Source organism: Pseudochaenichthys georgianus, chromosome 6, assembly GCF_902827115.2.
Source record: "Pseudochaenichthys georgianus chromosome 6, fPseGeo1.2, whole genome shotgun sequence".
NCBI classification, from domain to species: Eukaryota; Metazoa; Chordata; class Actinopteri; order Perciformes; family Channichthyidae; genus Pseudochaenichthys; species Pseudochaenichthys georgianus.
In genome coordinates this window covers 44817267-44845103 of record NC_047508.1, presented here as the reverse complement: position 1 = coordinate 44845103, position 27837 = coordinate 44817267, and the positions used below count along the sequence as shown (strand labels likewise).

Here is a 27837-nt window from a genome sequence, read left to right as displayed (position 1 = left end):
AACATTATGGCACACTTCCTACTAAACTATCTCAACTGTGAAGAGGTATGTTCAGCTCATCTGAGAACAGCTCATGGTGTTCTTAATTATATTATTTGGTTATAATAAAATCAGCTGTTTTTTCATTGTAATAACAAACAGAAACATTTCATCAGACGTTCATTTTACTTTGTTTATTCCAATGAAAAGAGATAACAATAAAAATTTTTGTGACTTATTCATAAAATGTTCTTCAGTTGTGTTAGCCGATATCCAACATTTCCTATATAATCAATGATTAGACAATACAAGTGATAGATTTAGCATCGAGACATGTTAGGAAAGCACAATTGCTTCTCATTTTGAATATGTTGTAATTTTTTTTATTTAACCGTTTGTTTGGCAGGGACAATGCACAGTAATAAACACTTGAAACATTGAAATGTGTCAAGCGTAACAGTGCCAGATTTAGCTTTGAGCTCATTTCCCTCAATGAAAATATTTACAGACAAAAATGCATTTATCACAATCTGATAATAAAGTGTATTCAACGCCCATCCCATAAAACACATTAATTTATAACATTACATGATATTGAACCTGATTTCAAATCAAAGGGTTGTTCTACTCGGTGTGATTGACAGGAGAGATGATCAGAGGGGCAGAGTTTTCACCACCATCGTTGTAACAAGGACCAAAGTATGGGTAGAGTTTCTCTTTGAAGCAGCAGCCAGTGAAGGAGTAGATCAGAGCTGCAGCATCAACATCATAAAAGGAGACCAGACCCTCCTCATAATCCACAAACACCCCCACCTTCTGAGGCTGAGACTTCAGAGAGAGACGGACTGGAGGACCAGCAAAAGCTTTGTACTCATTTTCATTCCTCAACACTATCAGCCAGTAACCTTTCTGAGGAGTCAGTGAGATGTTTCCCTTCCTGTTGATCGACTCTCTGGCCACTCCTAGAGTCCAGTCAGTCTTCCCTTTAACCTGAACCTCGTGATAAAATCTTCCTGAAGAGAAACTCTGCTTTGCTAAGACACAAGCACACAAATCAAATCTCTCTGGATTATCTGGGAGATTCTTCATCACATCACCAACATTCACTTGTTTTCCATCATCAGACAGGATGAGTTTGGGATGTGCTGTATCAGGATCAAGAGTCACCTCCACCTCGTACTGCTGGACCCTCTTCAGCTCCACCTCAAGCAGCTTCTTCATCTGTTTCCTGAGCGTCTCCTCCAGCTGAGTCACAGCTCTCCTCACAGTCCCCTCATATGAAGGTGGACGGACCCTGACTTCTGTCCAGTTCTTGGTGGGGGGAGCAGCGTTCAGGGACGTGAAGCTTTGGAGGAGGTGGAGATGGTCTTCAGAGCGTGAGAGCTGCTCCACCTCAGAGCTTCTCTTCTTCAGCTCAGAGACTTCCTGTTCCAGCTCTTTGATGAAGCCTTCAGCCTGTTCCTCTGTCTCTCTCTGCTTCTCTTTGATGGTGTCCATGAGCTCGGCCTGGCTTCTCTCAACAGACTCCTTCAGAGCGGTGAAGACCTGAACACCATCTGCTATCTCTCTGTCTGCTCCTTCCTTACTGAGCTCCACCGAGCGATTCATCTCCTGAATCTTCAGTCGTCTCTTCTGGATCATCTGCTGAATTTCAGCCTCTGTCTTCCCCAGCTCAGCCTTCTTTCCTTCACATCCTTCTTTCAGAGGAACAACATCATGTGTCTTGTGCTCTGAATAGGTGCAGTGGATGCAGACACACACCTGGTCGGTCTGACAGAACAGCTCCAGCAGTTTATCGTGCTTCACACACATCCTGCTTTCCAGGTTCTCCTCAGGGTCGATCAGCTGATGTTTCTTCAGGCCTGCTCTTGTCAGGTGAGGCTCCAGGTGAGTCTCACAGTAGGACTCCAGACACACCAGGCAGGACTTCAGGGCCTTCAGTCTGGTTCCAGTGCAGGCGTCACAGGGAACTTCTCCTGGTTTGACAACGTGTTGCTCTGAGCTGCTGCTGCTGGCTTTCTGTTGAGCTGACTGTCTGAACTGAGCAGCCATCTCAGAGATTAAAGTGTTGACCAGCAGTTCAGGCTTTATGTTGAACACCTCTTTGCAGTTGGGACACTGACTCTGGACATTTCTATCCCAGTGTTGAGAGATGCAGGCTTTACAGAAGTTGTGTCCACATGGTGTGCTGACTGGATCAGTGAACACATCCAGACAGATGGAGCACAGACACTGATCTTCAGTCAGCAGACAGCTGGCAGCAGACATGTCTTCTCTCTGAGGACAGAGCAAGTGAAAAAACAAAACCATGGTTAGTCTTTTTAATGATTATTTGTCAAACTACAAAATATGTTGTGAATGCTCATTGTTTCAAAGCTGACAGTTGCAAACAAAAACAATCAAACAAACATAAAGAGGCAACTATTAAAAGTAAAATACATAAATATTATAATAAGACTCATGGAGCACAATTTACGAAGATGAGATGATCCACAAAACCACCCAGAATCAAAACATATTGAGTAACCCTTAAGCACAATATTAAGCGTGTGCGTCGTGTTTGGGAGTGCATGTGTGTGAGTGCATGTTTTTATGTCCGTTCGTGAAGGGAGGCATGTCGGTGATTTTGTCAGTGTTTGTTTGTTTTGAAAGCACGAGCATGAAAACCATTTTCATTAACTCTGTCATTCTCTAATATCTAGTACAGTGTGTCCATGCTCCTGTAGTTTAAGCCTATATTCCTAGTACTGCTGTATTTTGAACTTTTTTAGAACATTTTAATTATCCAGAATATTTGATTTTGTTTATATTTGATATAATATGTTTCATTTAATTTTGTATCGTTAATTCTTTATTCCACTTTTTAAGTATTTGTATTTTAATGTCTGAACACACCGCAGCTTCTGTAACGAAATAATTTCCCAAATTGGAATCTATAAAGTCTATATCTATATATATATATATATATAGATCTAGACCAGTGCTTCTCAACGTGTGGTCCGTGAGCGCCCCCTAGTGGTATGTGAGTATATTGGTAAAAATTCACATTTGAAATAAATAAATAAATTTAAGTTTTCCACACTCTCGCGGGAATATCTCCGCAATGGAGCGAGCTTAAGTTTCACTTTCAATTGCATGATATAGCCCAGATAAACACCTTCATCACACATGTTGCCACTTGTTTGTACCATTTTCAGGCGATTTGTAAAAAACTATGTGTTTTTGGATATTTGTGGAGTTAGGTGGTCCGCGAGTGTTGTTTTATTGGTTAAGTGGTCCTTGGTATGAAAAAGTTTGAGAAACACTGCTCTAGACCATCCATTAATTGGTATTATCTCATTTAAGTAATTTTTGGAGCAAGTTAATTGTTGGTGTCATGTTGAAATCTTGAATGTAATCTAATGAAACCCCTACTCATCCAGTAAACAGAAAATAATACCACAAATAATAATAAATATTATAATAACGCTGCTACTGAATTAAACACAAATATTATAATTTACTATGATCAAAAATAGATCTCTGTTAAACATTTGCCCTGAACATCCTAATGTATATATGAGGAAAGAAATTTGACGCAGAGTGTTGTAAATGTACCTTTTTCTACTCAAGAGCACTAAGTAAGTGTAAAATGACTGCTCCTGGGAAAGAGAATGTATGTTACATAATGTCGGCCAAATGAAGTGATTTTGCATTAGGAAAGCTGCTGGAGATGCACAATAAGATCTGGGAGAAAGGGAAGCTGCCCATAATATGGAAAGAGTCTGTCATTATTCCTATTAGAAAACCTGGGAAAGATCCAACCAGTCCAGGCAGGTATAGACCTACAGCTCTGACATCACACTTATGGAAAGTTATGGAAAGAATGATAACAGAAAGGCTGACGTACTATGTTGAAAAAAATGAATGACTCCATATCAGAGTGGGTTTAGAAGAGGGCGGAGTACTTTAGATCCACTGTTGTGCCTGGAATCTGAAGTCAGGAAAGCCCAAGCGAACAAGGAGTGTGTTGTAGATCCGAGATGTCCCGATCCGATCACGTGATCGGGGCCGATCACGTGATTTTCAAAAGATCGGGAATCGGGAGAAAAAAATCGGGGATTGGGATTGTTTTTCTTTTTTCTTTTATAAAATATTTTTATAATTTTATTTAATGTTACAAAACACAAATGACCATGTTCACGTCTTAAAGTCATCCTGAGGACCTAGTTTTGGTCCTCATGTATGTAACATCATGTATGTGTTCTTTTGGGCTTGTTTTCAGACCTGGTTGCTTATTTCTCTGAAATCTGGCAACAGAGTGGGCGCAGTGTCAATAGTAGCAGTAAGCTAACGAGAGGCTACGTTCAGCTGGTGACTCGGGAGTCGGGAAAGAGAAAATGTCAGGAGTTTGGAAGTATTATGAAATTGAAAGCGAAGGCAGTGTAACAGCCACATGCAATGTTTGCAAGGCGGAGGTTCCGCGTGGTGGAAAGAACAGAGCTACGTTCAACACGACCAATCTAATACGCTACCTGAGAAACAAACACCAACAACAACACGGCGAGTACACAGCGGCCACTCGGGTAACGGCACTGAAACAACCGACACTTTCAGAGACTTTTAAAAGGAAAGAGAAACTGCCCCAGAACAGTGAAAAGGCCAACACAATAACAGCCAAGATAGCTGAATTCATCGCGTTGGATGACCAGCCGTTATCTGTTACCTTTTTTTCTCTTAATGCATTGCATAAAGATCGGATCGGGAAAAATCGGTATCGGCAGATTGTCAAAATCAAATGATCGGAATCGGATCGGGAGCAAAAAAAGGTGATCGGGACATCCCTAGGTGTAGCTGTATTCTTTGATGTGGAAAAAGCTTATGATATGATGTGGAAGGAAGGATTATTAATAAAACTGGACATTATGGGTCTGGGAGGTAACGTATGTAATTGGATTATGGATTTTTTGTTTGGCCGTGCCATCAGAGTCCGAGTTGGCAATTCATATTCTCGAAGGCATGAAGTTGAGAATGGAACCCCGCACGGGAGTGTAATGGCACATTTCCACTGCAGCGTGGTAGCCCCGTTTAAGCGTCCCTAAGCGTCCTCGCTCAGGCCTCAGGCTGCCTCGCTGGCCGTCGGAGGCCGTGGCGCATTTCCATTACAGTTTAGGACCTGGGGTAGCAACGCAGTGTAGGCGGGGCGATCGGCTTTTTTTTAGTTCACATTTCGAGTTGTTCCGTCGAGCTCCTGCTGGATTTTATCATCCCCAATGAGATGTAGGAACGTCGTCACCTCCTCGGTCGACCACGGTGTGCTTCTCTTTGACGTTGCCATTTTTGTAGCTCCTCCGTTTACAAAAATGCTGTGTATAAAAATGCTGCAAGCTTGCTTCTAGATATATATGCGACGCTAGGGATGATCTCGCTCGCGATCTTGTGACGATTTTCTCCGACCAATCAGCAGTCGAGAGTGTTGACGTCAATAGTTCAGCCCTGGCCCTGGCCTGATAGAACCATAATTTTATGGGGCCGGAAAAAGAGGGAAAAAGTACCCGCTAGCCGATGCTACGCTATATGGAAAGGCCACCAAAAACTAGCCTGACCGCTTGAGGGCGATAAAGGACGCTTAAACGGGGCTACCCGCTGCAGTGGAAATGCGCCATAATTAGTCCTCTTTTGTTTTCTATCATGATAAATGATATGTATACACAAGTAGGATCTGATATAGGTAAGTCACTTTTTGCAGATGATGGAGCTATTTGGAGAAGGGGCAGAAATGTAAATTATATTGTAAGATTCAGGAAGCCATTACGGAAATTGAAAGATGGACTCTGACATGGGGGTTTAGATTGTCGGTGGAGAAAACTGAAACTTTATTTGTTACGAGGAAAAGGATAAGTGAGGAGGTTAAAACTTTATGGACAAGAACTAAAGAAAGTGAAGACATTTAAGTTTCTGGGAATATGGTTGGACGAGAGAGTCACATGGAGTACTCACGTTGATAAAGTAGTAGATAAATGTAAAAGGGTTTTAAATGTTATGAGGTGCTTGGCAGGCACTCAGTGGGGGGCTAATAAAGCTGCTTTGAAGAATGTATCCACAGCCCTAATTAGATCAGTCATAGAATATGGACTAATAGTGTATGGTTCAGCTGCATACTCTTCTCTTCAACAATTAGATAGAGTCCAGGCACAAGCACTAAGGATATGCTGTGGGGCAGTCAGATCTACACCAGTGTCGGCTGGGACTCCCAGCAGCTTCTACTGAAGCCTTCCGAGTAAATCACCAGAACGCCGACACCTCCTCATCTCCACCGCTCCCATGTTTTATTTTGTGTTGCCATAAGTTAGTCTCTCTGCATTTCTGCGCTGCGCTAATGCTAATAATGCTAATGCGAGGATAATAAAATGGCGGCTTCACAAACTTTTAGGGAGTTTTACGGGGCGTGGTTTGCAATCCGCCCAGCCAATCAGACATAGGAACCTTTTCACCCCCTTTTCATTCCCTGCTAGGGGGTGAAAAGGTTCTCATGAACTAATTTAGTTCAGGGGGCTTTTTGGTGTGAACGCGAATATATCTGAGTTCTGATTAACTATTGTGGGAAAGGTACTTGGCTACCTAGCTTACTTCGTCTTCTTCATCAGCCAGCATCCTTGGTATCTGTTGTTCACCGAGTTGATTCTCCCCCCATCCATCTTGATGTTTCTTTATTTAAGAGTTACTAACATTGTATTGTTTTATTATATCATTATTTATAACTGCCAAAAGGTAGCCTTGTTGTAAAGTGTAAAACACATTCCCATTTATTAATGAGTTACTACCATTTCTAATAAGGCTTAGCAGCACAGACCAAGCAACCGGTCACAGTCACCCTGTTTCTCTCATGTCTTATCAAAGCTTATTAAAGATTCACAACCTAATTAACAAATTAATTACAAACTATTCATAAACCCTTTATAAGGGTAGTCTTATTGTAAAGCGGTACCGATTCAATAGTACCCATCAGTAGAGCAGAAGTCAAATCATTTTCGAAAGGTATTATCAAGCAACAATGGCAAAGGTTATGGGGCAGAAACACTAAAGGCAGACATTTATACCAGATGCAACGGGAGGTAGGAAGGGAAAGCACTCGGGAGTAGTAGAAGAGAACAGAACATTAACAGCAGGATGACATTGGGTCACTGGATTAAACTCATCACTGCATCTGATTGGACAACATCCAACTGGCAACTGTGATAGTTGCCAACAACCAGAGACAATACATCAGGTCTTTTTTAGCTGCCCGGAATATAACAGACAAAGACTCATTCTGAAAACTGCACTGGAACCGAGCATCGAGCATCGAGGAGGAGCTCTAACCGAGGAGACACTGATGGCTCCTGATTTAATTTGTGAATGAATGCTTATTAGAGTTCGGGCTGGAGAGTGCGTGCGGACCTGTCGGTTAGATAACAGGCGTGTGCAAGTCCTGCATCTGATACAAATGTGTGTAAAATGATACCGGGTGCTGTCATCACTCGTCTGGTTACGTTATTACATTGAGCACCACACCCCGACCCAAAAGAAAGGACGTGTTATTGGCTTCCCCTCAATGTTTCCCCACGCCACGCTGCTGCTTGAGAAACCTCTCTGGTCTGAGAACAAAGACTTAACATGAACATTAAATAAAGCAACAGTAGGTGGCGATATATGCTCCAAGATGAAGAAGAAGAAGAAGAAGAAGAAGAAGAAGAAGAAGAAGAAGAAGAAGAAGAAGAAGAAGAAGAAGAAGAAGAAGGCGGCCCTTTCTCATTTCATCAAATCCCCCTCCTCGACTCCTCGGTCCTCCGGTAGTGACCAGGAAATGATCGAGGATCGGGATTTTTTTTTTTATAATTTAATTTTACAAAACAAAAATGACCATGTTCACGTCTTAAAGTCATCCTGAGGACTTCGTTTTGGTTTAAAATTACACAACATCATGTATGTGTTGCTTTCTTTGGGCTTGTTTTCATAGACCTGGTTGCTTATTCCTCTCAAAGCTGGCAACAGAGTGGGCGCAGTGTCTAATAGTAGCAGCAAGCTAACGAGAGGCTACGTTCAGCTGGTGACTCGGGAGTCGGGACGGAGAAAATGTCAGGAGTTTGGAAGTATTATAAAATTGAAAGCGAAGGCAGTGTAACAGCCAGATGCAATGTTTGCAAGGCAGAGGTTCCGCGTGGTGGAAAGAACAGAGCTACGTTCAACACGACCAATCTAATACGCTACCTGAGAAACAAACACCAACAACAACACGGCGAGTACACAGCGGCCACTCAGGTAACGGCACTGAAACAACCGACACTTTTAAAAGGAAAGAGAAACTGCCCCAGAACAGAGAAAAGGCCAAAAACATAACAGCCAAGATAGCCGAATTCATCGCGTTGGATGACCAGCCGTTATCCGTTACCTTTTTTTTCTCTTAATGCATTGCATTAAGAGTTGCGACCCGGAAATGAATTTCAGTGCGCCATGTTGAAGGACATCTCATTTCTCTAAATGCACTTCGAGGACCGAGGATCGAGCGTCGAGGAGGCTCTCTGGAGGAGCTATAACCGAGGATACACTGATGGGTCCTCCACGGTCCTCCACGGCTCCTTCGTGGATGCATTTCCGGGAACAGAGATGTTTCAAAGAGTCATGATGCACGGCCGGACTTATCTCAGCTAATGACAGCTCTGCATGCATCCCCTGGATATTATTGTATTAACTGCTCTCATCACGCCGCGATGTTTACAGTGAGAACAGCTGTGAGGTCTGTGCAGAAAGCAGAGCAGTGTGCATAATATATATCACTCAGTAGAACAGGCCTACTCTCTTTATTTGCTTTAGTTTAGTAGATATCTAAAACCATTTAGTGCTTCACATAATAAAATACACTGTAGCCTGTTTTAGGAGCTGTAGGTGTGTGTGGTACAGTGTGTAGGTGTGTGTGGTACAGTGCGTATATGCAGCGGACAGACAGGTCTCAGTTGGTTTGGTGTCCTCTGCTTACTTTTAATACGTGTAAATAAAACTTTTGGCCCGTAATTTATTTTCCTCATAGTAGCGACCAGAGAGGGGGGGGGGATATCCAGTCTCCGATAGTGTTACGTTATTATGAGTGCTCTGTTTGATTCTGAAATTGTATATATTTATATGTGTGTGTGTGTGTGTGTATCTGTAGCCTGTTATTGTCTCATTATACCACACTGTGAATTAATCAAAGTAGATATGAAGTGGTCATGAACACATCTGTCCATCAGACAGAGGCTGCTGTGCCTCCTGTCCTCACTAATGGACGTCTCTTTAAAATGACCGCTCAGAGGAGAGGAGTTCTCCTTTCTCTAACCGCCTGCTGCTTCCCCTCCTCTCTCCTCGGTTCCCCTCCTCTCTCCTCGGCTCCTCCGCTCGCATCTCCTGTGGGCGGGACTAAGTCTCGAGGATAGGAGTGGAGGAGGGGAGTTCGAGAAATGAGAAAGGGCCCCTGTCTCAGGTCGACTATTTTCATTTCCTCGCTCCTCGGTCTCGGTCTCACCGGAAGTTGATTTGTCGCCATCTTGAGTCCCGTCCCATGGCTCTTATTTCTGCCTGAGGACCGAGGATCGAGGACCGATGAAATCCTCAGACACTCGCCCCGCCCCCTTACTGTGTATCGCTCACTGATTGGACGAGGCAGTGCATGCTCTGATCTCATGCTTCTTGACATGAGAGCAGTTTCCCAGCGGAGTGAAGAAAACACATGAACCCCACGAGAGTCACTCCTCAGTTTATACCATGTTTTGTTTCAATTAATGTTTCATTTAGTTACAAACATGTGATATATCTGAACAACAACGTGGTCACAAATCATTTTATTCTTTTATTGGAAACATTTTCATGATCGCTTTTTTCGTTTTACATTTTAATTTATTGTCATTCAGTCACTAAGTGCTATTAAAATGTTAATGTGCTACACACACACACACACACACACACACACACACACACACACACACACACACACACACACACACACACACACACACACACACACACACACACACACACACACACACACACACACACACACACACAATTTCAGAATCAAACAGAGCACTCTCATAATAACGTAACACTATCAGAGACTGGATATCCCCCCCCCCCCCCCTCTCTGGTCACTACAATGAGGGAAATAAATTACGGGCCAAAAGTAAGCAGAGGACACCAAACCAACAGAGACCTGTCTGTCCGCTGCATCTACACATAACACTGTACCACACACACCTACACCACACGCACACACGCACATACAGCTCCTAAAGCATAGTCAGGCTACAGCCGTTGTGTATTTTATTGTGAAGCACTGAATGGTTTTAGAAAAATATCGACTCTTTGTTTGTAGATATCTACTAAACTAAAGCAAATACAGAGAGTAGGCCTGTTCTACTGAGTGATATATATTTTACACTCTGCTCTGCTTTCTGCACGGACCTCACAGCTGTTCTCACTGGAAACATCGCGTCGCGATGAAAGCAGTTAATAAAATAATATCCAGGGGATGCATGCAGAGCTGTCATTGGTGGGAGTGGCTATATACAGGACGGTCCTGTATATAAGGTCTCTGAAATGGCTATATACAGGACCAGCTTTAACGGGTTCAACCATGAAAATCATTGCAGCATGGTCGATACGGCTTTGATTCTCCGAATATTACTTCACTGGCATTAACTTTTGTTTTTTAATAACAAAAACATAATTTGCTAGCGGTAGACAAGCTTCATGGAAGAGATAATACTTGTTATGTTTAAAAGGTCGCGCTGAAGATCAACCGGTGTTAACACGCCTCACCCGTTAACTTATAAATTGCCACTAATTTGGTTATTTGTATATATAGTATTCTAAGCAAAAACGATTGATCACAGGCAAAATTCCTAACTACCGTTAATGTAATGTGATATTAATTTAATTGCCTGGTAAAAATAGATTGTATTGTGGCAAGGGGCCAGCACTTGGATTTACGAAATGACAAGATAAGGTATCAAAGGTGTTCCAGTTTGAAACCAGAGGGTGACCTTCACCAATTTTAGAAATGAAACCTGACATTTCATGGGATTTTCACGTCTTTATCGGCAGAAAAATCGATTTACGTTTACAGCAGGATAAATTACAAAAATGTACAGCATACTACATACAATTCAAAAGACGGTTTCTCCGATTTCTAAAATAAAAATGCCGGCGTAGCCGATAAATGATTTGTGTTGCTTTCAATTTAAAATCACTACACGTCAACGAAATGTCGGCGTATTCTTTAAAAAAAAACCTTCAGTTTTAATAAAACCGAGTAGTCTTTAAAGTATGCAGTGATATCCTTTACAAGTAAAACATTGTGCATTGGAAAATATAAAGTAGAAAATGATTGAAACAACATAAAAAGCTAAGCAATTGGCATGGAAAGAGATTTAATTGCCACAATTTTATATTGAGGGGAAACTCATTGAAAATAATGTTGTCGTGAGAATATTTATCTGTGAATCCTATCCCTACATTACCATGTGATGAAATGAGAAAGGGCCAAGGATTTCATTTAACCGACCTGAGGCGGGGCTGAAGAAGAAGAAGATTTGCCCTGAGAGGAACTTCCTGTCTGAGTAGAGCTGTGGTTTTGAGTTTACACCGGATGTTGAAACACAGGAAATATGATCAGCTTTTCAAAGACAGACAGCAGTAACTAGAGAGAAGTTGAGAAAGAACGGGTTATAAGTTAACGGCTGCTGACCCAAGTGTATAACAGTTAAATAAGTTGTACACTGTAAATGTCGTGCCTTTACAGACTATACAAAAAGAGATCTCCCAAACAATCTGAGCTAGGCTAGTTAGCTGTTAGCACACCTGGCTGTTCCTGTTCTTCGTCTCGTGTTTAGTGAGGCGTTGTGTGTCTGTAGTGCACTCACCAGTGTTGCAGAGGTGCTGCTGTGTTGTTGAGGAGAAGCTGCTGGATTCAGTTGTTTCTTCAGAGAAACAGAGACGCTGTCTGGACACCGGATGTTGAAACACAGGAAATATGATCAGCTTTTCAAAGACAGACAGCAGTAACTCCAGAGAAGTTGAGAAAGAAAGGGTTATAAGTTAACGGCTGCTGACCCAAGTGTATAACAGTTAAATAAGTTGTACACTGTAAATGTCGTGCCCTTACAGACTACACAAAAAGAGACCTCCCAAACAATCTGAGCTAGGCTAGTTAGCTGTTAGCACGCCTGGCTGTTCCTGTTCTTCGTCTCGTGTTTAGTGAGTGATGTGTCTCTGTAGTGCACTCACCAGTGTTGCAGAGGTTCTGCTGTGTGGTTGAGGAGAAGCTGCTGGATTCAGTTGTTTCTTCAGAGAAACAGAGACGCTGTCTGGACCGCAGCTCTGCTCACACTAATTTTCACTTTCGTTTCTGTGAGGTCTCCTGTTTCAGTGTTGCTCCTCCTCTCAGTGTAGCTCTGTGAGTGAGGGCGTGTCACTCTCTGGGGAGGACATTAACTCAGCTTTGTAACAAGTGGTTTACTTTGAGTCTATTCTTCTTCGTTGCTTGAAGTAAACAGCAACCAGACAAAAACAATTACAAACAGACGTGAGAAAAGAGGTCAGAGGAAGATAAGAGCATCCTGTGTGTTCTGATAAATGGGCGACAGCACTCCCTTTGCAGTCCCTCTACCAGGGCTGTGGGAAGTAGGGGTGCTGAGGGTGCTGCAGCACCCCCTGATGGAGGACAGGGAATCTGCACGTCGTCAAGATTACATAATACAAATACAAAAAAACGAATTTTCAGCCTTGATGTAACAACATTCATAATTAAGTAAAGATAACACCCTTTTCATCCCGGTTACATTTTCCATATGCCCTAACAGAGTTATAAAGGTTGGTGTAAAATCTGGGTTAAATTGGAGAATTACGCCATCTGGTGTTACAAACGCGTGCCTGCATTGCTGTAGCTTTGTTACCGCAATGGATTGTGGGAGGTTATCATACCGCGTGAGGATCTGTTGAGAGTAACGGCCCGTCTACACTACAGGCATCGAAAAATGCTTTCAACGCTTCGCCCATTCATTTGAATGGGGTGACGTAGAAGATTTTGAATCTTCACCCAACTGCATTGTGGGGAGCGGAGCGTGGCTTAGCATCGTGAGCATCGTGAGCATCAAAAGTTGAGCAATGTTCAACTTTTGATGCTCCCGATGCTTTCGAAGCTGGCATCAGCCAATCAAATCCCGTTTATGCAAATCCCGCCAGAACAAGCGCTAGCCAATCAAACCGCGTGCAAGCTGGGAGAGCCAGACCGCAGTTCATTTCCTCATATTCCAAACGAGAAATTACGGTAGCAAATCACCCGGTTCTTTACGACCAGAACTATTAACGGGATACAAACCGGAGGAACCAGCATGGAGGGAGGTGGCAGAGACAGTGGGGGAAACTGGTAGGTTTTCGCCTGTTTGGGGATTTTATATCCAGTTTACTTCATTTTAACATTGCTATTGCTTTGTATGCCGGGGGCGGGAGATTCCTGATTGGTTGTTGGTCGCCTTGGGCGCGAGAAATCGCCAAGCCTCAGACACGCCCAGCTTCAAGATTTGTTGATGCCTGTAGTGTAGACGGGCCGTGCTATTGTATTATGTCGGTGGACAAAATGTATGTTATTATTTTATTAGGACAATAACGTTCTGTTGTGTTTGTTTAGTTTAATGTTAGTCGTTTAATGCTCACAGCAACATGTTCTTTGTGTGATTGGCTATTTGTGTTATGATTTATTAATGTGATCGTCAATAGCTAATTGAGCTAATAGGCTAACGTCAGCGTGGTGCTATCTCTCCAACAGAACGCAGCTCACGTGTCCATTGCAATGCAGGTGTGAGTTTTGTACACCAGTTTTTTTATGTTTAATGTTTCACATTGTTTATACTACCACTATACGATCATTGTTGTGTTGTTGATTATTGGACACCTATTTTGTAAAGGAGATTGAGATACCGCGTGAGGATCTGTTGAGAAACGCAGCTCACGTGTCCATTGTATGTTGTCCATTGCAATGCAGGTATGTAAATAAACTGAAGTAATCACCAGCTCTGAATGGTCTGTTGCCGAGGGGACACGACACCGGGGTTACACCCTGTACGATGGGCGCTGTAAGTGATGAAAGTGGGGGATGTTGGTTTATCAGGCGCCCGCAGCTGACAGAGAGAGAGAGAGACAGGGCGGGGATTGTTGTTAGCTTCTGCTGCGCTAACGGATAAAAGAAGCTGTTTCTACAATAATGTGGAGGGAGAGCTCTCCTGTCAGACTGAGAGGCTCAGTGAGGTAAAGGACTCTTGAGTGTTTAGATAGTTCACTTTAGTCTAAGGGTGCATTCACACTTAATAGTCCGCTTTCAGGTGCGCACCAGACGACAGTTCGTTACATTGTTTCATTTTTCAGAAGGTTCGGTTTGCGTTCACAAAACTCAAACGGACTATAAACTTTAAACACAAGTCATGTGCACGGAAATGCTGTTCAACCATTGGTCAGACATTAAGGAGGTGAAAACGCAAATCCCGGCAACTTCTACAGGAGCCTCCGCCATGGAGCATCGGCACTTTCGGCAGGTTATTCTCGTGCTGCTGTTAGTCTGGAGATCAACGGACTCTAGTGGACCGCGCATATGATTATATAATCAGACAACGTCCGTTAAAAACATTATAACACATGAGAGACGTTCTGCAGTCAGGAGGGCGTTTCACCGATGACAGGTGTTCTTACTTTTATGTAGCTGACGGAGAATTTTTACTTTATATGACACTGTTCAACTCTTCATCCTGCTTCACTCTTTAACTGAACAACCGCGGATGTCTTGAAAGACTCTTTCGCTAAAGATTTTGAAGACATCCGCGTTCTCGTAAATACTACGCTTCCTATGTTTTGGTGCGGACTGCGTTCACACCAGCGATGAACCGCTCCAGAGTTCACAAGCAAGCGCTCCGAGACCACCTATTTTAGCGGACCAGAGTGCGGTTGTTTAGTTCACTTAAGAGGTCTCGGATTGTGTTCACACCGACCCACATGAACTGCACCAAGCGGCTAAACGCACCAGGGTTCGATTCAACCGGACTCTACAAGGCAGGTGTGAACGCGCCCTCAGTTATCTCAGTGGGTCTCAAACGGTTTGGTCATAATTTATGTAAACAAATATTTCCAAGGCACTCCTTTATAATTATTGTGATAAATAAAATCAGGTTTGAAATCATGTCAATGTGTACTATAAGACAGTAAACCAAAAATATCGTTTAAAACTGGAGAGATTAAAAAAAATGTTAACTGGTAAAATAAGATATGAATGAACCACACAAATAAAATAGGTTACATGTATTTGTTATTGGCTACGGGTTACTGGTTATGTTCACATACTGATTTGATTAATAAAATGTAAACCGATCTTTCTCATATGGGTGTTTAGAGTTGTACCCCCTAGATCAGGTCTCTGTAATTGTGTGCTCAAAGTGCACCAGATTGAAGCATTTGACTTTAAAATGTTGAAAAAAAGTAAAAACCCCTCAAAGTACACCCTGTAGCGAATAAAACTCTAATACAGTCTATGCTGCCCCAAAACGCCTCGTTGGAGATTTCTCATTTTCCATTGTTTACTTCCTGGGTACTGTGACGTGGGGATACCCAGAGCCGGCCACACCCTCATTTCACGAAACAAAGCTTCCCAAAGCTTTCAGCGATTCATGTCGGATATGCTCAGCGTAGGGCACTGAAGAACGATGCTGTTCCTACTTGGTTTGGACCAGCAGGAGATTCGGGTACACAACCTGTAAGTATTCATTGTTGTTTGTGTATTTATGATGTTTAAAACATACAAGGTATCTACCACGACTGTTTAAATGGGTATACGTTTTTCGGGCTGCTAGGTTGGGATCGCGGAGAAATGCTCTCCGCAGACCCGTTCTCACAGCGTTATAAACCTTGTTCTTACTCAATATCAATCAATCAATGTTTATTTATATAGCCCAATATCACAAAAGTTACATTTGTCTCAGTGGTCTTCACAGTGTGTACAGAATATCAGTATGACAATACGACACCCTCTGTCCTTAGACCCTCTGTCCTCAGACCCTCTGTCCTTAGACCCTCTGTCCTTAGACCCTCTGTCCTCAGACCCTCTGTCCTTAGACCCTCTGTCCTTAGACCCTCTGTCCTTAGACCCTCTGACCTTAGACCCTCACATCGTACAAGGAAACACTTCCGGAGAAAACCCACAGTTTAAAGGGTAAAATGGGAGAAACCTCAGGGAGAGCAGCAGAGGAGGGATCCCTCTCCCAGGACGGACAGACGTGCAATAGATGCCGTGTGTAAATTGAAAAGATAATACATTTGCAACATAGGTAGTCCAAATGTTTGGAAATGCATGTGTGTATAATAGGAAGATGAATCCACTAGGATATCCATCCAGGACCGATGATCCAGGACCACAGCCACGACTCGCGATCCAGGGCTCGCGATGCAGGACTCAGGATCGCAGGATCATCCATGACTCCGGATCCCGGCGTATATAGACACCAAAAAGAAAGACATTTGGGGAAGCTGGGTTAATGGGAACATGAGAGGACACAGGTACAGACAGAGAGAAGGAAGAAGTGAGATGTCCCCCGACAGACTAAGCCTATATCAGCAAAACTAGGGGCTGAATCTAATCAGCCCTAACTATAAGCTTTATCAAAAAGGAAGGTCTTAAGCGCACTCTTAAAAACGGATAGGGTGTCTGCCGCCCGAACACAAACTGGAAGCTGATTCCACAAATGTGGAGCTTGATAAGAAAAGGCTCTGGCTCCCATTGTACTTTTAGAGACTCTAGGAACAACCAACAAACCTGCATTCTTGGAACGCAATGCCCTATTAGGACAGTAGGGTATAATGAGTTCTTTAAGGTAAGATGGCGCCTGCCCATTAAGGGCTTTGTAGGCGAGAAGAAGAATTTTAAATTCAAGCCACACTTATTGTTTTTACTTCGGCTGTGAGTGTTTGAGTGCTCAGGATGAGTTTTGCTTGTTCTCGCTGGATCGCCGAACCGGAAGCCTCTCCGCTCCTCGCAGCAGATCGCAGCAACGAGCCTCGCAACGTCCCGACCAATCAGAGCACACTGGGCTCACAGGGAGGGGGGGCAGGAGTTCCAACAAGCCGTTTAGGACAGAGAGTGAATACACATACTTTACAGAGATGCTGTGAGAAACCAATGTGAGTTTGGAACATTGAACAATGTAAATCTATTCTCGTAGACTTCAACAATGTAATCATGATCAGTGGAAATGGCCGTGACATGGGACCTTTAAGTCATGCGTTCATGTAATTAGTTTCAGTATCAGAGTGGTCATATGCAGTATTCCCTGGCATGAGGGCCAACAGGTGGGTTTGTTTCCTGACCTTTCTGATAGAGCTTTTTAGACTTTTAGTCTTTCAATATTGTGCTTACATATTTCTAAATGAATGTTGTTAATCAGGCTACCACAATAAATCCAGTGCCGGTAAAGGTCCAGCACACGTTTCCTACAATGACAGGCCTGCAGCCTCCGGCCTCCACCTGCAGCCTCCGTCAGCAAACCTCTGTCCTGTTGACACGTGGAGGTCTCAGTGAAACAGCAAGGACCAGAAACTAACATGTCAATATAATGCTTCAGTTGACATGCTGAAACACAGCAGTGCAATGATAACATGCCACCACTGATTACAACATGTTGCTTTATTGTCTTCTTCTCCTCTCAGGTATATCCATAGGTGTTGTGAGAGACAGAGCAAATACACATCAACTGAACCCTGACTGACTGCGATGCTGAACTTCATCCACCAGATGGAGCTCCTCTCCCTCACTCGCCTCTGAACGCGAGGTGGTGTTAATAAGGCTGATGTATGGAAGTATGAAATATGTGTTAGTGCTATCTCAGTTAATCGTATCAAGCCTGTGGAAGTCACTCAATACAAACGGTTATATATCTGTGTGGTGAACATCTAGTTATGAATGTAAACCATTTTACAACAGACTCTTGGTGTTTGGATCCTTGATGGAGGTTTGGTGATGGATGCTATTTTAACACATATCCTTTGTGTGTTTCTCCAGACTTTGTTGGAATTCCATATCTACCAGGACCTGATCCGGGGCCTCTGAGGGCCTAAGATATTCCCAAGATCTTTTATAAATATATTTTTGAAAAATATATTTTTAGTTATATTTTTCATTAGTTTTACCAAAATAACTTGATTTAATTGTATCTAAAATAACATTTCCAAATAAATAAATCCGTCGAATCTGCCTGTTCAGTTTCTGTTGGAATGTGAAGGGTTAAATGAAAGAAGCTCGTCTCTGCGAGTTACTGTGAAGAGAGGAGCTGATTGGTGGTCCTGCTATGAATTCACAGAGAGCCAGCTAGGGTAACTCAACGAGAGAGCAATGTCAAGTGACAGTACAATTGACCAATCATATCTTCCCTCCAAATGGGTGGGCTTTATTTTTGTGTGCCGCGCCACACCAATTGCGCCGCATAAGCGCATAGGTTTGCCACATTATCGGCTCAGTGGAGGCTCCCTCCGCAAGACGAGGCCCCCTCCGCAAGACGAGGCCCCCTCCGCAAGATGAGGCCCCCTCCGCAAGATGAGGCCCCCTCAGCAAGATGAGGCACCCTCCGCAAGACGAGGCCCCCTTCCGCAAGATGAGGTCCCCTCAGCAAGACGAGGCCCCCTCAGCAAGACGAGGCCCCCTCCGCAAGATGAGGCCCCCTCAGCAAGACGAGGCCCCCTCCGCAAGATGAGGCCCCCTGAGCAAGACGAGGCCCCCTCCGCAAGATGAGGCCCCCTGAGCAAGACGAGGCCCCCTCAGCAAGACAAGGCCCCCTCCGCAAGACGAGGCACCCTCCGCAAGGCGAGGCCCCCTCCGCAAGACGAGGCCCCCTCCGCAAGGCGAGGCCCCCTCCTCAAGACGAGGCCCCCTCCGCAAGACGAGGCCCCCTCCGCAAGACGAGGCTCCCTCCGCAAGATGAGGCCCCCTCCGCAAGATGAGGCCCCCTCCGCAAGATGAGGCCCCCTCAGCAAGATGAGGCCCCCTCAGCAAGATGAGACCCCCTCCTCAATTTGAGGATCCCTCCGCAAGACGAGGCCCCCTCCGCAAGACGAGGCCCCCTCCGCAAGACGAGGCTCCCTCCGCAAGACGAGGCCCCCTCCGCAAGACGAGGCCCCCTCCGCAAGACGAGGCCCCCTCCTCAAGACGAGGCCCCCTCCTCAAGACGAGGCTCCCTCCTCAAGACGAGGCCCCCTCCGCAAGACGAGGCCTCCTCCTCAAGACGAGGCCCCCTCCGCAAGACGAGGCTCCCTCCGCAAGACGAGGCCCCCTCCGCAAGACGAGGCCCCCTCCGCAAGACGAGGCCCCCTCCGCAAGACGAGGCTCCCTCAGCAAGACGAGGCCCCCTCCGCAAGACGAGGCCCTCTCCGCAAGACGAGGCTCCCTCCGCAAGGCGAGGCCCCCTCCGCAAGACGAGGCCCCCTCCGCAAGGCGAGGCCCCCTCAGCAAGACGAGGCCCCCTCCGCAAGACGAGGCCCCCTCAGCAAGTCGAGGCCCCCTCCGCAAGACGAGGCCCCCTCAGCAAGGCGAGGCCCCCTCCGCAAGACGAGGCCCCCTCCGCAAGACGAGGCCCCCTCAGCAAGTCGAGGCCCCCTCAGCAAGACGAGGCCCCCTCCGCAAGATGAGGCCCCCTCAGCAAGTTGAGGCCCCCTCCGCAAGATGAGACCCCCTCCGCAAGACGAGGCCCCCTCCGCAAGACGAGGCTCCCTCCGCAAGATGAGGCCCCCTCCGCAAGATGAGGCCCCCTCCGCAAAATGAGGCCCCCTCCGCAAGATGAGGCCCCCTCAGCAAGATGAGGCCCCCTCAGCAAGATGAGACCCCCTCCTCAATTTGAGGCCCCCTCCGCAAGACGAGGCCCCCTCCGCAAGACGAGGCTCCCTCCGCAAGACGAGGCCCCCTCCGCAAGACGAGGCCCCCTCCGCAAGACGAGGCCCTCTCCGCAAGACGAGGCCCCCTCCGCAAGACGAGGCCCCCTCCGCAAGACGAGGCCCCCTCCGCAAGACGAGGCTCCCTCAGCAAGACGAGGCCCCCTCCGCAAGACGAGGCCCTCTCCGCAAGACGAGGCTCCCTCCGCAAGGCGAGGCCCCCTCAGCAAGACGAGGCCCCCTCCGCAAGACGAGGCCCCCTCAGCAAGTTGAGGCCCCCTCCGCAAGACGAGGCCCCCTCAGCAAGGCGAGGCCCCCTCCGCAAGACGAGGCCCCCTCCGCAAGACGAGGCCCCCTCAGCAAGTCGAGGCCCCCTCAGCAAGACGAGGCCCCCTCCGCAAGATGAGGCCCCCTCAGCAAGTTGAGGCCCCCTCCGCAAGATGAGACCCCCTCCGCAAGACGAGGCCCTCTCCGCAAGACGAGGCTCCCTCCGCAAGGCGAGGCCCCCTCCGCAAGGCGAGGCCCCCTCCGCAAGACGAGGCCCCCTCCGCAAGACGAGTCCCCCTCCGCAAGACGAGGCCCCCTCAGCAAGGCGAGGCCCCCTCCGCAAGACGAGGCCCCCTCCGCAAGACGAGGCCCCCTCAGCAAGATGAGGCCCCCTCAGCAAGTTGAGGCCCCCTCCGCAAGATGAGACCCCCTCCGTAAGACGAGGCCCCCTCCGCAAGAGGAACTGTAAGATACACTTTTTATGTATGCAAAACCTGTCATTTTGGAGAAACCATCTCGAGTGAGCTATAATTTGAAAGTACACAAACGGGGGGGGGAAATATATCCCCCTTCCTTCAGACTTCCTTACAGAGCCCCTCCTCCAACACACATGACCAGAAAGAGGCTGTACTCTGAACCCATCCCCCGATGCTGCATTCGTTTCTTGACTGGCGCTTCAGACGGTTGACTTGGTAAGCTGAATTGTCTGTCTTTTTTAAATTTAGTTTTGAGCATATCTCTATACACTGGTCGTAGCCTAGTCATTTATACAGAGGCTTTCATCAGTGTGAAATTACACATCACATCAAAGGGCAGGCATCAAAGGCTAATTAGATTAGACAACAAAGGGCTCTGAGGGGCAGGGGTCAAAGAGACTATCTTATTCAATACATCAAATGACCTATACAACAAAGGGACTGCCTGGGGGTAATCTAATTGCGGGGCAATTACTCCACTCTCGGGGTCAGGGGTCAAATACCTTATTCAATACAACAAAAGACCTATAGAACAAAGGGGGTGCCTGGGGCTAATCTAATTGCGGGGCAATTACTCAACTCTCGGGGTCAGGGGTCAAATACCTTAACTATCTTAATTGATACAATAAAATACCTATACACAAAGGGGGTGCCTGGGGCTAATCTAATTGCGGGGCAATTACTCCACTCTCGGGGGCAGGGGTCAAATACCTTAACTATCTTAATCGATACAACAAAAGAATCACGCCGGGGGGCCTTTCATGCCAATCTGACATCAAAGAATGGGAGGCGGGACATGGGAGGCGGGACTTAGTTCATTGGCCAATGGGAGACAGACTTAGCTCATTTGCATAATTGGGGGCGTGTCCACCTGTCACTTTCTAAAATAGTGGTTTCTTCATATATCATCAATAGCCAGATGTACTGAGTGATTATTGATGATTGCGTTAAGGATTATAACATCTGTTTCAGAAAACGTGTACTGTAATAAAAAACAAAGTCATGATGTAAGTTAAAACATTTTAATTGTAATATTATTCACCATCCACCTCTTTAAAAATAATGACATTTCAAATGATAAGCTCCATCTTATAAACAGGGCATTAATAACATAGACTTACCAAGCATATTTCATGCAATTTTGATATTTAAAAAACCCTTTATTTATCTCCAGTCAGACGGGACGTTTGCAGAGAGTTAGTCTCACCTGTGCAGGCAGTGCTGGAGTGTGTTCAAGGTGAAGAATGAGATCATAATCATTAGAAGCAATCCAACCAGTCAGCCCGCTCTCACTGACACAGGCTGCAGCCATCAGACACTTAGATCAGCTTCGTTTAGCATGTATACTCGGAAAAGGGGGAAATAGTTAGCCTGGCTTTTTCCAAAAAATGACAAAATACACCTTTAAGTGTACTTAATATATCTCTGTATGAAAACTGAAATGTAAAAACTATTTGGCAACTTGTTTTGGTCCCAGTCAAGAAGTAGCCCGACACATAATCCCCTGTTAAACGTCTTATCGATGTTTTTACTCCTCTGATTTGGTATGGATTAAACAAACTGGATTCAGAGCTGCTGATAGGTGGATTTTGTTACCTTTGGACAGGCTGGCTTCCCCTGTTTCCAGTCTTTATGCTAAGCTAAGCTAACCAGTTGATGGCCTTATTTCTAGCAGACATATACAGCAATCTTAATATCTATGATCGGCTGATCCAAGAGGGTTTTAAATAGTTTATAAAGCTTCAGAAGAACCAAAGCTGTCAGACAAATGTAGTTAAGTAGAAATGGAAATAGTTAAGTACATTTTTTTAAGCTACTTTCCCTAAGTTGAGAACTAGTGAAAACTGTACTTCAGTTCGTACATTTAAAAAAAGACAAAAAATAACATTCTTTGTTCCTTTTTTTTTAATCCATTGAGGCTTTGTTCAAACTTTACAAGCAGTGTGCAGAGAGGTGGACGCAATACAATTACCATAACACCACAGACAGCTGAGAGGTAACATTTGAATTTCCCTCGTTTGTTAAACCACTGCAGCCTAATGTTTAATGATCAGATATTGTTGATGTTCAAAGTAACTGTCAATACATTTTGTACCCACACAATGAATCCTGAACTTCCCCTTTAAAACACACCAGAGACCCATCATGTTCCCCTCAATTGAAAATTATAAAATATATGTGTATATACAGTATTTTACTAATGAAAAAGGACTGCATTACTTCCACTAGTAATGTCTGAAAGTATGAAACACAATGAACACACAATTCTGAGACAATAAATACTTTGTTGTCCCCCTGACATATAAAGAAGTGGCAAAAGTTTATTTCTGAGTAAATAGTTTTCTGATCACTTCAAGTCATGACGGCAGGAAGTGCAATCCGTAGAATAAACTAGAGTACATTAGAACATACTCATCAGTATTGTGCGTCTCATCAAGGTGAACCATATGTGATCAGATTCGGACAAATTAACAGTGTGTACAATGTACTTCCCCAGTTGAATACATTTATTACATTTAGTGAGAGTGACTCTTTCTGAGGAAAATCAAAGGGTTGTTCTACTCAGTGTGATTGACAGGAGAGATGATCAGAGGGGGAGAGTTTTCACCACCATAGTTGTTACAAGGACTAAAGTATGGGTAGAGTTTCTCTTTGAAGCAGCAGCCAGTGAAGGAGTAGATCAGAGCTGCAGCATCAACATCATAAAAGGAGACCAGACCTTCCTCATAATCCACAAACACCCCCACCTTCTGAGGCTGAGACTTCAGAGAGAGACCGACTGGAGGACCAGCAAAAGCTTGGTACTCATTTTCATTCCTCAACACTATCGTCCAGTAACCATTCTGAGGAGTCAGTGAGATCTGTCCCTTCCTGTTGATCGACTCTCTGGCCACTCCTAGATCCCAGTGAGTCTTTCCTTCAACCTGAACCTCGTAATAAAATCTTCCTGAAGAAAAACTCTGCTTTGCTAAAACACAAGCACAAGTATCAAATCTCTCTGGATTGTCTGGGAGATCCTTCCACACATTACTAAGTTTCACTTGTTTTCCATCATCAGACAGGATGAGTTTGGGATGTGCTGTATCAGGATCAAGAGTCACCTCCACCTCATTCTGCTGGACCCTCTTCAGCTCCACCTCAAGCAGCTTCTTCATCTGTTTCCTGAGTGTCTTCTCCAGCTGAGTCACAGCTCTCCTCACAGTCCCCTCATATGAAGGTGGACGGACCCTGACTTCTGTCCAGTTCTTGGTGGGGGGAGCAGCGTTCAGGGACGTGAAGCTTTGGAGGAGGTGGAGCTGGTCTTCAGAGCGTGAGAGCTGCTCCACCTCAGAGCTTCTCTTCTTCAGCTCAGAGACTTCCTGTTCCAGCTCTTTGATGAAGCCTTCAGCCTGTTCCTCTGTCTCTCTCTGCTTCTCTTTGATGGTGTCCATGAGCTCGGCCTGGCTTCTCTCAACAGACTCCTTCAGAGCGGTGAAGACCTGAACACCATCTGCCATCTCTCTGTCTGCTCCTTCCTTACTGAGCTCCACTGAACGATTCATCTCCTGGATCTTCAGTCGTCTCTTCTGGATCATCTGCTGAGTTTCAGCCTCTGTCTTCCACAGCTCAGCCTTCTTTCCTTCATATCCTTCTTTCAGAGGAACAACATCATGTGTCTTGTGGTCTAAAACAGTGCAGAGCATGCAGACACACACCTGGTCGGTCTGACAGAACAGCTCCAGCAGTTTATCGTGCTTCACACACATCCTGCCTTCCAGGTTCTCCTCAGGGTCGATCAGCTGATGTTTCTTCAGGCCTGCTCTTGTCAGGTGAGGCTCCAGGTGAGTCTCACAGTAGGACTCCAGACACACCAGGCAGGACTTCAGGGCCTTCAGTCTGGTTCCAGAGCAGACGTCACAGGGAACGTCTCCTGGTTTGACAACGTGTTGCTCTGAGCTGCTGCTGCTGGCTTTCTGTTGAGCTGACTGTCTGAACTGAGCAGCCATCTCAGAGATGAAAGTGTTGACCTGCAGATCAGGCTTTATGCTGAAAACCTTTTTACAGTTGGGACACTGACTCGGGACATTTCTGTCCCAGTGTTGAGAGATGCAGGCTTTACAGAAGTTGTGTCCACATGGTGTGCTGACTGGATCAGTGAACACATCCAGACAGATGGAGCACAGACACTGATCTTCAGTCAGCAGACAGCTGGCAGCAGACATGTCTCTCTGGGAACAAAACGTGTGAAAAAACCAAAAACTGTAATTATATATTCTCTCTTTGAGTCCTACTATGAACCCGAAAATGTAAACTACCCCAACGTTTTATGTTAGAAATGACATACGTAGACCAATGACAACCAAACACATTTAGGTTTCTTGTCTGTACGAATTACAATTCAAGTTCAAATGAAATCTGGAAAGTCATAGCAGCATTCGGTTCAAACTCTAAGAAACACAATGTGTAAGCTTTAATACTGTTGGGGGATTTTGCCGTTGTTGAACAGAGGAGTGAAACCTCCTGCTGAACATCACTGAAGTTGATACTAGTTGTTAAAAAACAGTACACGTTATCAGCTTCAAAAGGCAGACAGCAGTTACTACAGAAACAGGTTCAAAGCTCAAGGCTACTTACCTCAGTGTGTACAAATGATATAATTAAGTAATAGCTCATGACAGGCCGTGGTATATGCTCATTATATCACAGCTAAGGGGCGTGGTTCGGCCCGACGCGATTACAGATTTGAAAACATCGTTGCTTGCTTTAAAAGTAGCACAATTCATGATGTCAAACCATGGAAAGTATCTAGATATCCCTGCCCTCATGCCAAAGGAACTGCACACTGAATATGTTTTGCCGTTTTATGTCTATGTCTGGACCGCTGCGTAAAAAGGAGGGTTTCTGCCCCGTTACTTCTCCGCTGCTTTCTTGTTCCAGTTTGAAAAGCATGCTTTTCAGCCCAACGGTATACTGTTTTTCTCAGACGCGGAGGGATACTGACTTGTTGTGAAAAGTAACTTACAATTCTACCCGTGGTATACGCTCAGTATATCACAGCTAAGAACCAATCAGATTGCTTGATTTTACTTGTCCGATTTATAAGATGAAATATGTAATTGTCATGCCTTTTTATAAGCAACACTTGTAACATAACACCAGATCCCTTGCTTTGGACAGTCCAGAACAAATCTACTATTTAGATTCTACTTTTTTTAATAGAGTCAATTATAAAGATGTTTTGAAATACAGGAAATATGGAAAATCAGTACAAGCTAATGCTAGCTTTGACTGTATGCTCTCTAACCTAACTTAACCAGAGTTTACATTGTAGTTGTTTTGTGGCTGTTGCTAAAGTAAATGTTGAGGTTTTTATCTTAACCGACACATTTATATTGTGTAATATTATTTATATGGTCAAATGGATGTAATACAGTCAGATTTTAATCCAACTTTGACTAAATGTTTAGTCAGTGATCAGTGGCGGACGGCCCATAGGGGCGCTAGGGGCGCCGCCCCACCTCTTGCCAGATACAAAATAAAAAATAAAGAAAAATATTAAATAAAAAAAGATATATTTAAAAAAAATATATTTAAAAAAAATATATATTTTATATTTTAATTTTTAATGAACAAGGTAAATATCATACAATTGGTATCACAAAAATGTATAATCTACAATACAATCTCGTTTAAAATTGTGTTACGATGTCTAAAGTTACTGATAAGTCGCCTGGCCTTGCCCATGGCATTAGTTTATCATTACCGGGCAGAGCCCCCGAGCGAAACAGCAGCAACCAGCAGGTTGCAAACGTCTCAATAGTAAACTGTGCCGCCGAAACATAATTTCAGCCAATCAGCGCCGTCAAATATTTTGGTCACGTGGGCGCTCACGTTGGCGCCCATGTTGCTTACATGCGTTGAGGTGAGTTGTTTTTTAGACTCGTGAGTGACCAAGGTGACGCAGTATTTGGATGAGAATGGTGTGCAGGTGGAGTCGCCGGAACCTCGGTCCGCCCAAGAGCTACTCTCCAATCCTTTTGAAAGGAGAAGTTTGGGAGATAAATTGATACTTAAAGACCTTGGACCGGACCAACCCGATTTGTATATATCACAGCAAGCTCGTGAAAAAGACAAAACGTATCAACAAGGCTTCTCACATGGCTAGCTGGATGCAAACAGGTAAATGCTATCTTTTGTTTCACATGCTTGCTCTTCAAACAGCCGGGGACAGATACGATCTGTTCAGAAACTAGACAAAAGTTAAACAAGTACAAACCACAGACTGGAGAATACAGTCGCTGGTTTATTTATGTCTGTATAGGCCGTTGTTGTGAGTGTGAACGGTCGGAGCATATATAGCGTTAGCTTAGCCAAGCTCCATTCAGGACACAAGCATTCTAAAAGGTTTTTCGCCTGCCGTCTGTCTGCAGACTTGTCAAAGCATTAATTCATGGTTTTTACTAACCGGTATCAGTATGTTGTTACGTCGGCATCATTTAGAAACGTGTATTACAATTTAATCACGGTCAAATATGTTCATGTTGTTGTAGTTGTAGCTCCCGAGCCAGCGCGTCTTGTTTGAATGATGCGAGTAAACACAGCTGGCAGCTGCGGTGAAACTCGAGCGACTAGAGCGATGCGATAGGATAGTTTAGAGCGAAGCGAATATTCAGATCGCGTCCGGTCTGAACGCAGCATTAAAGCGAGCTCCGCGCTGCACTGGAAACGCGCCATTACATCACCAGAAGTCCTAATTTAAGGGGTCATTTCTCCCAAACAAATTTTTTTTACTCACTCTATCAATAGCCCCACCAAAAATATTTTCCACCAGCCGCCACTGTCAGTGATGTGTCTGTAGTGAACTCACCAGTGTTTGCAGAGTCCTGCTGTGTTGTTGAGAAGAAGCTGCTGGATTCAGTTGAGTGTTTCTTCAGAGAATCAGAGACTTGTCTCGGCTGCTGCTCTGCTGTCGCTCAGACAAACAACAGCTTTGATTTCTGGGAAATGGAAACTCTTCTCTTACAATGTGGTTCCACCTCTCAGTGGCAGTTTGCCAAGAGGGAGTGGAGGAAGAACTGTTGAGGCTTGTTATTTAACTTTGTGACCAACCTGACAGTGGCGTGCACAGACATTTATAGGGGCAGGTGCTCAAGAGAAAAAAAAAGGGCACCTTCTGAGTCGTCGTGGCAGT

At 44.8% G+C, this 27837-nt stretch overlaps 2 protein-coding genes across 7 annotated transcripts; both read right to left on the bottom strand.

Annotated features, from left to right (window-relative positions):
- Nucleotides 1-158: 158 nt before the first annotated feature.
- LOC117448356 (E3 ubiquitin-protein ligase TRIM21-like) lies at nucleotides 159-12379 on the bottom strand. 6 transcript variants are annotated; one of them, XM_034085635.2, is made up of 4 exons: nucleotides 12256-12379; nucleotides 11892-12033; nucleotides 11534-11668; nucleotides 159-2256 (listed from the first exon to the last, which is right to left on the bottom strand). In XM_034085635.2, exon 4 carries the CDS (start codon nucleotides 2245-2247, stop codon nucleotides 604-606), a length of 1644 nt encoding a protein of 547 aa, XP_033941526.1. In that variant the 5' UTR covers nucleotides 2248-2256; nucleotides 11534-11668; nucleotides 11892-12033; nucleotides 12256-12379; the 3' UTR covers nucleotides 159-603. The 6 variants fall into 6 exon arrangements, with proteins under 6 accessions (XP_033941526.1, XP_071059449.1, XP_033941527.1 ...); XM_071203348.1 differs by having other exon boundaries at nucleotides 11892-12009; XM_034085636.2 differs by lacking the exon at nucleotides 11534-11668.
- A 10584-nt stretch (nucleotides 12380-22963) lies between these two features.
- On the bottom strand, nucleotides 22964-27571 carry LOC117448358 (E3 ubiquitin-protein ligase TRIM21-like). Its single transcript, XM_034085639.2, has 2 exons — nucleotides 27514-27571; nucleotides 22964-24874 (listed from the first exon to the last, which is right to left on the bottom strand). The coding sequence occupies exon 2, from the start codon at nucleotides 24866-24868 to the stop codon at nucleotides 23225-23227; it is 1644 nt and encodes a 547-aa protein (XP_033941530.1). The 5' UTR covers nucleotides 24869-24874; nucleotides 27514-27571; the 3' UTR covers nucleotides 22964-23224.
- Nucleotides 27572-27837: the final 266 nt, after the last annotated feature.

Excerpts from the sequence above, each read along its gene's own strand:
- LOC117448358 (XM_034085639.2), bottom strand. The coding sequence starts at position 24,868 with ATGTCTGCTGCCAGCTGTCTGCTGACTGAAGATCAGTGTCTGTGCTCC.
- LOC117448356 (XM_034085635.2), bottom strand. The coding sequence starts at position 2,247 with ATGTCTGCTGCCAGCTGTCTGCTGACTGAAGATCAGTGTCTGTGCTCC.